At 38.5% G+C, this 14,057-nt stretch overlaps 1 protein-coding gene across 1 annotated transcript in view; it reads left to right on the top strand.

Annotated features, from left to right (window-relative positions):
* LOC127633686 (ankyrin repeat and fibronectin type-III domain-containing protein 1-like) overlaps positions 1 to 14,057 on the top strand; it is a 116,914-nt gene that overhangs the window by 66,542 nt on the left and 36,315 nt on the right. Inside the window, exons 7-9 of the mRNA XM_052112943.1 lie at positions 5,645 to 5,773; positions 7,947 to 8,139; positions 9,893 to 10,103. Coding sequence (XP_051968903.1) covers positions 5,645 to 5,773; positions 7,947 to 8,139; positions 9,893 to 10,103 — 533 coding nt within the window. The remainder of the gene's footprint in view (positions 1 to 5,644; positions 5,774 to 7,946; positions 8,140 to 9,892; positions 10,104 to 14,057) is intronic.

Raw genomic sequence — 14,057 nt, 5'->3', positions numbered from 1 at the left:
AGGGGAGGGGAAAGGCACTATATGCAACCTGGCCAGTTGTTCTGTATTACCAAACTCTACCTGTTCGTACCTGAAAAACACGGGACAAAAGCGGCTCAACTCAGAGATTGTAAAATCTCGCAAAGGTATTGGGTGTAGCCCAGCCCGCTGGTCTGCAGATGTCTGCTAGAGAGGTGCCATGGGCCAGTGTCCACGAGGATGCCTCACTCAGTAGAGTGTGCTCATATTCCTTAAGGGGCGGGCATGGCCTGGGCCTGGTATGCCAGAGCGATGGCATCCACGATCATGTGGGCAAGCCTCTATTTGGAGACAGCATTCCCTTTCTGCTGTCCACTGAAGCAGACAAAGAGCTGCTCTAAGTGTCTAAAGCTCTGAATGCGATCCAAGTAGGTGCGGAAAGCATGCACCGGACACAGCAACGACAGGGTTGAGTCTGCCTCCTCCTGGAGCAGCGCTTGCAGGCTCACCACCTGATCCCTGAAGGGGGTCATGGAAACCTTGGGCACAGAGCCTGGCCGGGGTCTCAGGATCACATGATAATCTGCCGGACCGAACTCCAGACAAGTGTCGCTGACAGGAAACGTTTGCAGGTCCCCAACCCTCTTGATGGAGGTGAGCGCAATCAGGATGGCCATCTTCAAGGAGAGGGCTTTCAGCTCGACTGACTCTAGTGGCTTAAAGGGAGTTGCAAGAAGGCCCAGAAGGACCGCAGAGAGATCCCATGAGGGGAAGAGGCATGGCCTGGGAGGATTCAGCCTCCAAGCATCTCTGAGGAACCTGATGATCAGGTTGTGCTTCCCGAAAGCGTTCGCTGCCTTGGTGATTTGTTTACACTACTATCGCTGTGTTGTCTGACTTGACCAACACATGCTTGCCCCAGATCAACGTCAATAGTGAAGGTGGGCGGACACGTTCGTGGGGCCCTGGCTGCAAGTGCTCGGTGTTTGGTCGCCGTTACGACGCCGGTCATGACACCGATTATGTAACCCAAGGAGTGAGGAAACCACAGGTTTTTTATGGGGGGCTGGGGCGAACAAAAAAGAGAAGGAAACAAAAGATTTATCTCCCGGCCCTCCACCGGGGAATGGAGTGGTCTGGATACCAGCTCTGTAGCGGATGTCTCACACCCTGGGTCGTCCATCTCAGGGGCGCTTAGGAGTCTTCCGGGTCCTCATGCCATCCCGTGAGACAGAGGGTGTCAGCTTCCTGTGGAGGGCTATACGCTGGGGCCGAGAGCTTGGCTCGGGCTGAGGCGGAGCCGCTTGGGCTTTCGCGCCGCAGGGGGATGCCCTCGACGAGCAGACGGGGTGCACTGGAGAGATAGGTGAGACTGTAGTGGGAAAATGTGTTAAGTCTGTCACATGGCTGTCACTCCATGTGGTCTCATGAACCATCCACTGTTTTTCTTAACCATAAACTTTTCTATGGTAACCTTACCCTGGTTGGTACCATGTGGATTTTACACTCTGTACCTCTAAAACTACAGTGAAGTACTACTTTTAGCACTTTCAGTTCTGTTCAGTTGCCTTTTTGCATGTGAAAAAAAGGCACAAGCTATTCTGTGAAAACTAGAAGCACTCACTAATATGCCAGTAGGTGTAGATATAATAAGCCATATTAGTATAATATTCAATTGTCCCCCGAGGCCCATTTCACACTATGTCACGACCATGGATAGAGTAGAATTACAATGAATCAGGACAAGTCTGCCCACAGTCAAATATATCAGTTTTTTTTTCAGTTCTCATCTTCACAAGGTGGTATTCATTCTAAAAACTCTAAGAAATTCCTTCCAACAGTTAATGAAACTGTTATTTTCCATTGGCCCTCTGTGACAATAAAAATCAGCACATGCTTTTGTGCACAAGGGCACTAAACACACAGTCAAGCCTTCCAGCTATAAAGTCCGTATTAATGGATTAAGAGCATTACATGCAGTGATTGAACATTCTTACTTTAACCTATTGATTGAAACCACCTCCTCCCAACATATTAGCTGTGTCTCGTTTCAAAGGCTGCGTGCTAGCTAGTCCTTTGAAGGCTGCAGTATACAGAGCGTCCTCCTTAAAACAAGCCTCGTTTAAACGAGACAGCCTGCGTAGGACAAACGGAAACAGAACTTATCATGGTTGCTATGACAGCACAACACTCTTTTAATAAGCGCGAGCACTTTGAGTGAGAAGGGAACAAAGTCCCTTTGGAAGGGAATGAAGAGGTAAATTTTAGGAGAGTTATTATGATGTAGAGAGAAAAGAATATAGATTTTACAGTTGCACTTTAAGTCTATAATACTTTATTTTAATGATATATTACTATAATTATACATATTATATACTCTATACCTGTCTACTGAGGTACTTCAACTTGAACATCATATTTTCGGACAAATTGGTGGTAATTGTTAATTTCCTTTGAAGCAAAGGATTGTGTGTTGTGAGTGCCCACAAAGGATACACCTCATGTATCCTCTGAATTCCTGTGAAAGAAGGTTGCATTCGAAGGCAGCATTCGGAGTGTCCTACTCACTCTTCTGAAACAAGACTACCTCTTCCGGTATCATTTACTGATCCATTAAGTAAGGCTTTGAAGCAACATATTTTCACAAAGAACATCAAACATTTATCTGCATTAACTTATCCAGACGTTTTGTTGATACTGAGCATCTATGCGAGAGAAGCGATGAAATTGTATCATAGTTTAGATGCTCACAATTATCTCCTCAGCGGAGGAATCGTGAATATTGGATCGCTCCTATTACAATCTGTAAAGCTGTTTAATGAAGCTGTCTGCGTGACCTGCGGATTTCCTTTTTTATGTTCTTAATTAGTAAGTCATTTGGAAAAAAGCATCTGCTAAATTATTATTTAGAAAATTACATGCACAGCTTAATTCATTGTAATGGGAGTAATCTATAGTCACTTTTAGAGCTCTACCTATCAAACTTACAAATATTTGGCATAAATTTAATTTAACATCCAGATATAAGATGTGTGCTTCATTTGTTAGTACTGCACGTATCCAGCTTCACTGCAGCGGTTCATTTGTCCATTTGTGGTTGCTTGCTTGGAGATCAAAACACTTTAATAAAGTGTTATTAAACCCCCCCAATAAAGAAGGGTCCTGAGAAATGCAAGCTTGTAGTACCACCTGTTTACTCCAGAGGGCAGTAAGTGAAATTTCTGCTGTCTGAGCAACGCGCAGTTTATACAGTGAAGAAAACACTTCAGTAGGCAGAACAACAAACATGCGTTACGTTCTTGCGTAAACACTTGAAGAAGTGCAAATGCGACCTAAGGGATCTTAAGATGTGTTTAAATTTTATGTTTATGATGCAACGCACACGAGACACTACACAAGCAAGTCTGACGCTGGATTGAGATGGTGCAAAATTTGGAAATTACCCATAAATATTTAATCATGAATAAAATCAAAGAAATTTCCTTCAAACTTATTTGTAAGTACTACCTCACTAATAATTTTCTTGTAGAGAGATTTAATTATGATGTCGATATATTTTGTACATTTTGTGGTCTGCAGGAGAAAACATTTTTTCATTTATAGTTGTCCCTACTCGACTTGTTTTTGGTCTGATTTCTGCAAGATTGTTAGAGATCATATTATTCCAAGCTTTCAACTTAGTTTTGAAAATGTCCAATTTGAGTAACAAGAAAGATGTAAAGTGTTTTGAAATATGTAAACAATTTGATATTTATATTTATTTATTTTCCTTTTTGTTTATGTTTGTTTTAATATACCTCTAGATGTAAAAGTTTTGTAAGCATTAATAAAAAAAAAATAAAAAAAACGTCTGACGCAGGGGTAAATTGACGGGTCCTTAAACAAGCCCTCATAATAAATCTCCAACTGATTGACAAATTCACTTGTGTAATGGATTGCTGTGAACTGTGTGCCAATGATTGTCTTATGATCAATAATATGGTTGTAAACAATACATTGTATTCTAAAGGTGCTTTTTGTATTATCTTATCAATGATTAAGAATGTAATGCATTTTAATTATCTAAATATTTTTATTTATATATATATATATATATATATATATATATATATATATATAATTTTTAATATTTAAAGATAACTAAGTATAATTATATATTGATATAAATATGTGTAATCATTATATATTGAATTATTGTTATATATATATATATATATATATATATATATATATATATATATATATATATATATATATATATATAATTAATTAATATAATAATATGCTGCTTTTTCAGCAAATATTTGTATATGTGATGAATCGCGATTAATTAATCGGGACACCGTGTAATTAATTTCATTAAAATTTGTAATCGATTGACAGCCCTAATAATTATACATACATATTCTATATATATAGTAAATGTATTTATAATTTTAGATATATATTTATTTTGATTATTATACATTGAATTATCTTTATCTTCTGGAATTTCTCAGCAAATATTGATAAATGTGATTATTATGGTTAATTAATTGGCATCTGATGTAATAATTTTGATTAAACAATTTAATTGATTGACATCCCTAAGAAATATGTAGCACACACAAATAATATAAAATATATTGCACTTTTTCTTTTGTCTGTGAACATTGACATTAGTGTATTTGGCAGACACTTTTATCTAAAGTGACTTACTGTGCAAGAGATACATTTTTATTTATATGTGTGTTCCCTGGAAATTGAACCTATGACCATACATGCGATCCCTCTTTAAACCTGTGCCAAAGTTAGGTGTCTAAGAAGAATTAGTTATGTTCCTGTTCCTGTTTTGGAAGTGGTAAGCATTGTGAGCACACCTTTGTTGCCTTCAAATGCTGTCTGTGTTGGCAGATCACTAGATTTTGTAACAGAGCATATTTGTGTGTGTGTATAAGGGCAGAAACGTGTTGATCTGATGAATCTGATAAAAACTAAATTCTGAATCTGATTAAAGCTCAATGATGGCTTGTTTTATAGAATTGAAAATGTATTTAGAGGGCAAAACATAATGTAAATAATTATGCTGCCTACTATTTGGATGATCCATCATGTTGGTAGCACACCTATGATGCCTTAAAATGCTGTCTAGGTAGGCAGCACTCAATTGTGTGTATGTTGGGTGCAAAATAACCTGTGGATTTAGCTCATTGACAGTCATAATGCCAGGCTGTTTTGTTGATGGATCAGATGCCTGTTTTGGTAGAAAACTGGAGTGATTAGAAGAAAAAAGAACAACAGGTCCTCCTCTCTCCCTCCCTCCTTCCCCTGTCCCTATCGCTTGCACACTGTGCTCTGAGCATGCTCAGAAAGACTATGCTTTAAATGCCTGTATGCATTTGTTGTCACTTTTGCTCATCCTAGTTCCTGCAGAATGCCCCTCTCCCTCTCTCTCTCTCTCTCTCTCTCTCTCTCTCTCTCTCCCCTCTCCATCTCCTCTCCTCTCTCCTCTCACCGCATATTAGCCAGTCAACACCAAGGCGAGATGCGTGTGAAGAGGAGAGCTCCGATGAACACCTGGTACTCAGGGCTTCTCCAGAGCACTGGTGTCTGTTTTCATCTTTTTCCTCTTCCTGTGCCCTGACTCAGCCACTGTCCCACGTCTCATCTCACCCACTGGACTGACTCGGACTTTCTGTCTTATCAGATCTGAGAGCAAGATCTCACGATTGACTCAGAGACTCAACCAGAGACAGAACGATGCTGCACTGATTAAGGATTTCAGACCCCTCTTCTTCATCACTGGCTCACCAGGCAGCTCCCAGAGCCTGGACAGGTGAGCTCAACCTCTCTTGACCACTATAAGTTTGTTTAAAGGCTAGCAGTTTCTTGTCTTCTGTCTTGTTTGTGTGCACTTTATACTGCTAATCACACACCATGTGTGTCAATTACAAGATCATTCTTCTCCCTGACTGTAGTTGTGATACCTAAATTTGTTCTTACACAATCTTGTGCACATAGTGACAGAAAACAACAAACAACATGAAGTAAGGTCATTTTTGCACAGATTTGCACAGAATGGAAACAAAGAAGAAAAAGAGGTCAAACATTAGGGAAATACAGAAATTGGGGTGGGGGGTCCCACATTCCATTGCATCACTCTTCTTTTGCACAATTGCTTTGGTTGCTAATTGCTGTTCTCTCACTAGTCAGAAAAGTGCGAACACCTGATGAACGGTTGACCAGATTTCAAAGTTTGAAATCTGTCGCAGTGTGACACAGAGAGAGTTTTGTTGCAGACTTAAAACATCAACAGACGACAAGCTTCATTCTTGTAGAGTGCACTTAGCTTGACTTGTATCTGTCACTCACTCAGAGTGTACTTTCCTTCCTCTTCCTCAGCACAGGTGGGGTCCGTAATGTTATTATCATTATGATCCCACTGCAGTTTCTCACAGGTGCTCCTCAGTCACTGTGGCAGCTGCCCTTTGCTTTTTATTGGCTTAATTGGATTAAATGTATAACCTAGTCTCACAAAGAACACCACTCCTATTTGATCCGTTTTGCTGCACTCGCTCAGTTATTCACTGGTGTTAGAGGCTTCTTTCTTGCTTGGCAGAGTGCCTTATTATTAGTGCTTTGAGTGGGCGTTCCGCACGCACAAAATTGCGCAAAGGCAATAAAAAGCAGGGCACTGCGTTATTGTCATGTCTGACTGGATTATCGACTGCTGGGATGAGAAATATCACATTAATCCCCCACAGTTCTGCAATGTTTTATGGAGAATGTCAGCTAAGGACAAATTTGTTGTTATTTACTGTTTTTAAACAAGGGATAGTGTTGAAACAGAAGCATTAGAACAGAGGTTCTTTCTATTTATAATTGTTTTTACATTAGCATCTTCAGACAGTGTGTGCTCCAGCCAGATGCTTTGACAAATGGAACAGATCTTTTTTTCTTTTTTTTTTGCAGCCATTTGAGTGAATTGTTTGTGCACGTTACAGATAGAATGCTTCTTAGCTGCGGTTACATAACCTACAGTTAACTTACTCTACAAAAATGACCTTACTAGGGTTTTAAAGATCAAAAATCAGTGTTCTGTCTTTGCTCTGAGAGAATAATTTCATAGAAATCTGTATCCATTTTCTGACATATCACGTCAAAGCAGACCGTGTACATATGTGCTCTTTTGTTCGAAGAGTCTTGACAGCCACTATCTACTTCATTGTGTGCATTAACTGTAATTTTAGCTCAGAGTTAATTGATTTCCTGGAGGACTGCAATTTAGTTTTAGACCATTGAGGATATCCTTGACAACCAAACGATGTTGAATGCAATTATATCTATAGTCTAGCTGTCATTGATTAGAAAATTGTCTGTTACAGTTTCTTCAACCAGTGTAAGAGGGTTTGCTGATCTTAGCTGGTCTAGCTGGTGTCCTGGTCTGGCCTAGCTGGTTTTCAGATGGTTTATCTGGTCTCTCAGCTTGAAAAGAGCTTGAAACCCCTCTAAAACCAATAAAATATATAAGGCTAAGAGACCAGCTAAGGATGGTTTAAGATGGATTTGTTTCAGCAGAGGTTAATCAGTACTGTCTAAAAATAATTCTATTAGATAATTTTTTAAACTGTCATTTTTGTTTTGAACGCATGCATTTGTGTATTTTGACTTTTATGCTTGTCCAGTGTAAATCCCAGTAATAAAACATATCAGTTTTTCTTTTTTTTCTTTTTTTTTACTTAATATTTTGCATTTTTTGTTGAATACCTGGACATCAATATGCTGTTCTGTTGCACCTTCTAGATAGTCAGTGCTTAAACTGGAGCATTACTGACAACCCCATGGCCATCTGTCACTGAGACACTGCTGACTGAGATATTAGTCATAAAAGGGGGAATAAACTACATACCACCACACATGTTTGAAATTTATTTCAGGTATAATCTCACCCAGTAGTGATGATGTGATTAATGTGTTTAGTCTGTTCTCTTTTCCACTCTAATCCACAGGAACTTCTCCGTTAGTATGACGCAACAGATGCAGAACTTGCAGCTGACCCAGAGTAAAAAGGGGGCGGGGCCTGCCTCCCCCAGCGCTGCTAAGCGTCTCTACCGCAACCTCTCTGAGAAGTTCAAAGGAAGCCACTCCTCCTTCGAGGATGCCTACTTTTTCGGTCGATCCGATCGTATTCGCAAAGTATCTGTGAGTATCTTGGACCTCACAGAATTGTACTAATAAGATACAGACTAATAAGCTTTGTTTAAAAATGTATATTCTGTGATCATTTACTCGCCCTCACATTTTTCCAAAACCACATGACTTTCTTTCTTCCATGGAACACAGAAGGAGATGTTAGGCAGAATGTTAGTCTCAGTCATCATTCGCTTTAAATGCATAATTTTTCCATACAATATAAAGTGAATGGTAACAGAGGCTGTTGTTCTGCTTGATATCTCCTCTTGTGGTCCATGGGAGAAATAAAGTATTTGGAAGGAGTAAATGAAGACAAAAATGTTTCTTTTTGAGTGAAATATCCCTTTAAAATGCCCTTTAAAAGTTTTTTTGTGTGTATATATAAAGTGTTTTAAGAACTTGAATTTGTGTATTGTAGATTAGCGGTTCTCAGCTGGTGGGTCTTGACCCAAAAATGGGTTGCAAATTAAGTTTTTGAAGACAGCAGGGAAAACAATGCTCAGTGTACAGTAAATAAAGTGCAACTAACCAAATAATAATGCATAGTAGTTATCAACTAGTTTCGCTTTCAGGACATTTTTGTTATCTGTTGTGCGATCGACAATATTTGTGCAGTTTTGGATTTGCCTCAAATGTAAAATCTGGGTCCTGAAGCAAAACCAGTTGAGAACCACTGTCGTGGGCATGTATTTGCAAAGGGCATTCAGCTTAAATAAATCTAATGGGTATCATAAAAAAATCACTTATTTTATATATATATATATTATTTTTTTTATATTATAAAATTGACATTTGCATTTATATAATGTGATATCAATTGATGTCAACATTCATTTGACCTTACACATGACATGTTCCAAGATGGATTGGCAATTGGCTTATCCCCACATGCCCTTGAGTCAGTCAGTGCTGTACCATGCTCTCAGAACTTTTACAAATGTCACTGATTTTGTACAGCTAGATCTAGCAATCCTTGTTGACTCAAGTACCCACACACATGGATATAACTTGCTTATAATAAAGAAACTGAAATGGCATTGCTGTTTAATTGGATGTATAAACTCATATACTGTTTTATGCTATACAGTACAAGGGTTTAAAAGACCCCCTTTTTGTTCTTATTACCACCACAGCATTCACTGATTAGGCTACCCTTTGGTGCGTGGTGTGGCCTGGTTATAGATTTGGGCCAACAACTTGGGTTGATATGTCTTGGATTGTCCCATGCAGGACAATCAACACACCCACACTGAATCTTTGCACTTTTTTTCATTTTTGTTTTCTGTGCTGAATGTGCACATATATCAGTGGAATACTACATAATTTATTTAAAGGGCTTAAGAAATGGCTGGATGAGCAGTTTTTGTTTTCCCTTTGTTGAGGTATTTGGTATAAAATTGGGGTGGGGTAATCAAAGATTCATCTTTTTTTCTTTTTTACTTTGTCTGTTGGTATTACAATGCAAGTGAATGGGTACCAAAATTTGGAAGCTCAAAAAAAAACGCAATATATGCAGCTGAAAGTAATCCATACGATTCCAGTGGTTAAATCTATATCTTCAGAAGCTGAAGATAGATTTAAATACTGGAGTTGTATGGACTACTATAGATATCATTGCTCTGCTTTAGAGCATGTTACCTCTGGTTGCTCCAGTCGAACTGTTCCTGAAATAAGTGTGCTGTAAGTTAATTTGTATAGAAGCATCCGCTAAATGACTACTTATCATTTGTGTTAACCCGGCACCGTTCTGTTCTCCCCACAGAACATTCAGAGCAGTGAGGCTCTTTTTGAGGCTGTTCAACAGCAGGACCTAGATGCTGTGCAGATCCTTCTTTTTCAGTACACAGCCGATGAACTGGACCTCAACACACCCAACAGTGAAGGCCTGACGCCACTGGACATCTCCATTATGACCAACAACGTCCCCATAGCCAAGATGCTGCTCAAAGCCGGGGGGAAGGAGAGTCCTCACTGTAAGTATGCTTGTTAAACAACAAACAGTTTTAATCAGACAATCCCTTCAGTGTCTCAAAAGAGCTGCAAACACAACAGCCAATTGAAAGACCTCAAGTAGAAGCATCAACAGACGTTACAGTTTATTCCTGTAATTGACAATAATTCTATGTAGTTTTAACACCTGATATTTTATTAAAATAGGTAAATGTACCATTTTGCCCTTTGCAAAAAGAAAAGTGAAAAAATGCAGATGTCTGATTGGTCCATCTATTCACTGATCTACAAAGGCCCCTGGCCGTCAGTGGCTAAACAGCGGCTAGCCAGAAATGAATAAAAGTGGATGAGGTCGCGCTGGCTAGCTGCCACTGCCATTCTGTGTTGTTTGTAGATGTGTGTAGAACCATAAGGAGATGCTCCATTATACACTATTATAAATCCAGATGGTTATGTACTGTAGGTAGTTATAAATTACATGAATGACCAAATGCTGATTGCACAATGTTAACAAGCAAATTATCATTTTACATTCTGAGTTGGTTTTGTTTTTACTCTTCTTTCAAGAGGGAAAATTGTCTTAATTCAAAGTAAGACAAGAGTGAGCAGACAAGCAGCAGTAGACAAAGTAGGATAATGAACAAATATTGCTTTGTACCCTATTATTGGGGATGAGGAAATTACCTTACCTCTTCAAGTCACACAATGTTGATTGCTACATGCTGCTTTAAAAATGGAATAAAACACAGGGCATTTTGTACTTGTGTAACGTTGTTGAACACAGACACAAACAACAAAAGACTGATTGATACTTTAATAGATAAATAAAGTGGAGATCCATACACAAGAACATGCAGTTGAACCAATTTAGTGTTCCATTAGTATCATCATCAATGGCTTAACAGCATTTCAGTTTGTTGAAGAAAAAAAAAAGAAGTTTGAGCAGCAGTTTGTGTGAACTGAAAATAATGACTTGCGCATATCCAGTCTCTCTCCGTGGAAGCAGATTTAAAGAGCCCATATTATGCTCATTTACACATTCATAATTTTATTTTGTGGTTTACTAGAATAGGTTTACATGCTTTAATGTTAAAAAAACACATTATTTTTCTCATAATGTACATTGCTGCAGCACCTCTTTTCACCCTCTGTCTGAAACGCTCTTCTGTAGCTCCTTTCTCTTTAAAGCCCCCCTTTCCAAAATGCCCAGTCTGTTGTGATTGGTTAGAGCGTGTGTCAGAAATGTTATGCCCCTTACCATAACTGAGTTTCATCTCCTGAGGCTTCCTGAGCAGCGAATTATGCAAATGTGTTACATATTGATGTTGCTATGTCATGGATGTAATGGCTGGACTTCAAACCAGGCATTTTAGGCAGTTCAGGAGCAGTGTTTCCTGTGGGAAAAAGTAACTCCCTTTGGCTTGGACATTGTGCTTTGTAACTTTACAGACCTTTTATATGCACAAACAGTTATATTACACACTTAAGGAAAGGTAAAATCCCAAAAAGTATAATAGGGCATCTTTAAATGTTTTTAGTTTGACATCAACATTCAAACTGTGTAAGAGGACAGTTTTTGACTAATATTTCTGTAGATATATATCTATTCACCATGATTTTGACAATTTTGGAAGCTGGTCTGGTATAAATTGGGTGTACAACTACTTAATGTTTTTGTGATGATGTCACAACCAGTCTGCTTTAAAAATGGTGACTGCTGCACATATACATTTTGTATTATTCTTATGTTTTAAATAATGTGCATTGTGCAATTAAGAAAAGTAATCAAATTAAGTTTTTAATGATAATTTTACTTAATAAATAAGTTAGTAACCTCTTGTTATAAGACATCCGAGATATAAGACAAATAATGATTTTGTTCTCTGTTAGTATGATATTTTACTGTTGAGACCAAAAGCAGATGCTCTTTAATTGGACAAGCTGTTCGGAATGAAACAGACGATAAACAGAAGGAGCCATTGAGTGCATTTGACACTTTGCTTTTGGGGCTCATGTAAAAATCACCTCAGAGTAGGAATACAAGTGTTAATCTTTCCATGACAGCTGTCATAAGTACTCATAATGAAACTTTTCAAAATGTAATGTCACCTGTCATAACCACTGATGAGTTAATGAATTACCATGAAAATTTAATTGTGTAATATTTTGGAAATAACATATAATGCATATAATCAAATGATTGTTGAAACACAGTAGGGTCAAAAAGTATGAGAACAGTTGGAAAAATACTTGTATTTGGTATTTGTTCTAATTAAATACTTTTTTCATTACAAATTATATCAAAAGTGTAACAAAAAAACAAAAAAATTGAATAAAAAGCTTAACATGAATTTCAGAAGTTTTTAGGATTATACAGTGAGTGCCTCCCTTTTGCTTTAAAGCATAGAACAGCAATATCAACATAGAAATTGTCTAGAATATTTAATCACTTTTCTTTTTATGCCATAATGTTTCCTTCTTTCTTTCTTTTTTTAAATGGTCAAAATCCCCCCCAAAATGTCAGACTTTTAAACTTTCGTTTCGTTTAGGCTTTTGGCATTCAGAACTATTTTGGGGAAACGCTGAGGGTGGTTATCTGGTTTTAATGGATCTACAGATCTGTTAAAAATATCTGCACCCATTGCCCTTGAATTAATCAATAGTATATTCAGTCCTTGACGTCTTTGGCTACAGTAGAACAGGTGTTTCTTACCTTGAACGCTGTGGAAAAAAAGTCCCTCCAGACCTGAGTGCTTGAATCAGTGCAATCATGAAAAAGCCAAATGTTGTCTGAGACCAAACAGGGAGCAACACTGTACTGCCATTGGAGCCGTGGCTGGGGTGGGGTAGACAGCACACGGCATCCCTCAGAAAAGTCTTAACAAGGTTTGTCATTTAATGGTTTAACTTTTCAATGATGCATGTAACGGGGGGCAATTATACTAAGTGATTTATTGTACCCCAGCTGCAGTTAAATTTCAAAACATTTCATCGTGGCACAATCCAATCTTTGTAAACAAACAGAAAATAAACATTGCCGTATTTTCCCCTCCTGGGCTTTCGGCATTATATTTATGTCAGGCCAGAAGTGCCAAGTAAATCAATCAACCAGACGCCTGCCAGTTTGGAAGTCCAGCCGAAGGCTGAATTTAAAGCATGTTTATGGGGCCCATAATGCCTATATTTAGGGCCGTCCCAGAGCCCCAACAATGCCAACTGTGTGTGAGACAGCGCAATATCAGCAGACTCGCCCTTAATTTATAGTTTGTTCAATTAACCGCACATAGTAGTCAGATGTCAATCTTCAGAGCGCAGGAAATTGCACCTCAAGGCTGCTAATATGGTTGCCTTTTCCACTGCGCTGTGGACTCCCATGTAAGATCGGCTTGGTCAGGCCCCCTGTTCAAAATTGACATCACACACTTTATCATCTCGCCCGGAGAGCTCCCGTCTCCAGGGGTTCAGGGTGGCTCGAGCGGCCCCAGTGAAATAGGGTTTTTTCGGCATGTATTTATTTGTTTATTTGGCTGTCACGGTCTATGACTAAGGTTCTGAAAGAAAATGCAGTAGTATTCATACAGTAGTCTATGAGGAGGACTGACCAGGCAGTATTCATTTTACCATGACAAATCTATGTGGTCAAACACAGTCCTGTGTGTTCCAGACAACCAGCAAGTAAATTTGTCCACATCTCCCTGTCTGACCCACCCACTCCACTCCATCCCACATGGCTGACCTCAAATACATACATATATATACTGTATATACCATAGGGAAAAAAATATTAAATTTAAGCACACTTTATTTGTGGGCACTTCAGTATACTAAAGAGTATTGCTGTTATTTTATTTTATGTATTGCTATACATTTGAATACTTAAAGTCTACTAAATTGAAAAAAATCATTTTGTACTTATGGCGATGCCATCATGCACTTTAGTTTGCAGAAAGCAGTGCTGTTGTGGCACTAAAGATGTG

This window comes from Xyrauchen texanus, chromosome 40, assembly GCF_025860055.1.
Source record: "Xyrauchen texanus isolate HMW12.3.18 chromosome 40, RBS_HiC_50CHRs, whole genome shotgun sequence".
In the NCBI taxonomy this organism is placed as follows: domain Eukaryota; kingdom Metazoa; phylum Chordata; class Actinopteri; order Cypriniformes; family Catostomidae; genus Xyrauchen; species Xyrauchen texanus.
This window is presented reverse-complemented; position numbering and strand designations above follow the sequence as displayed.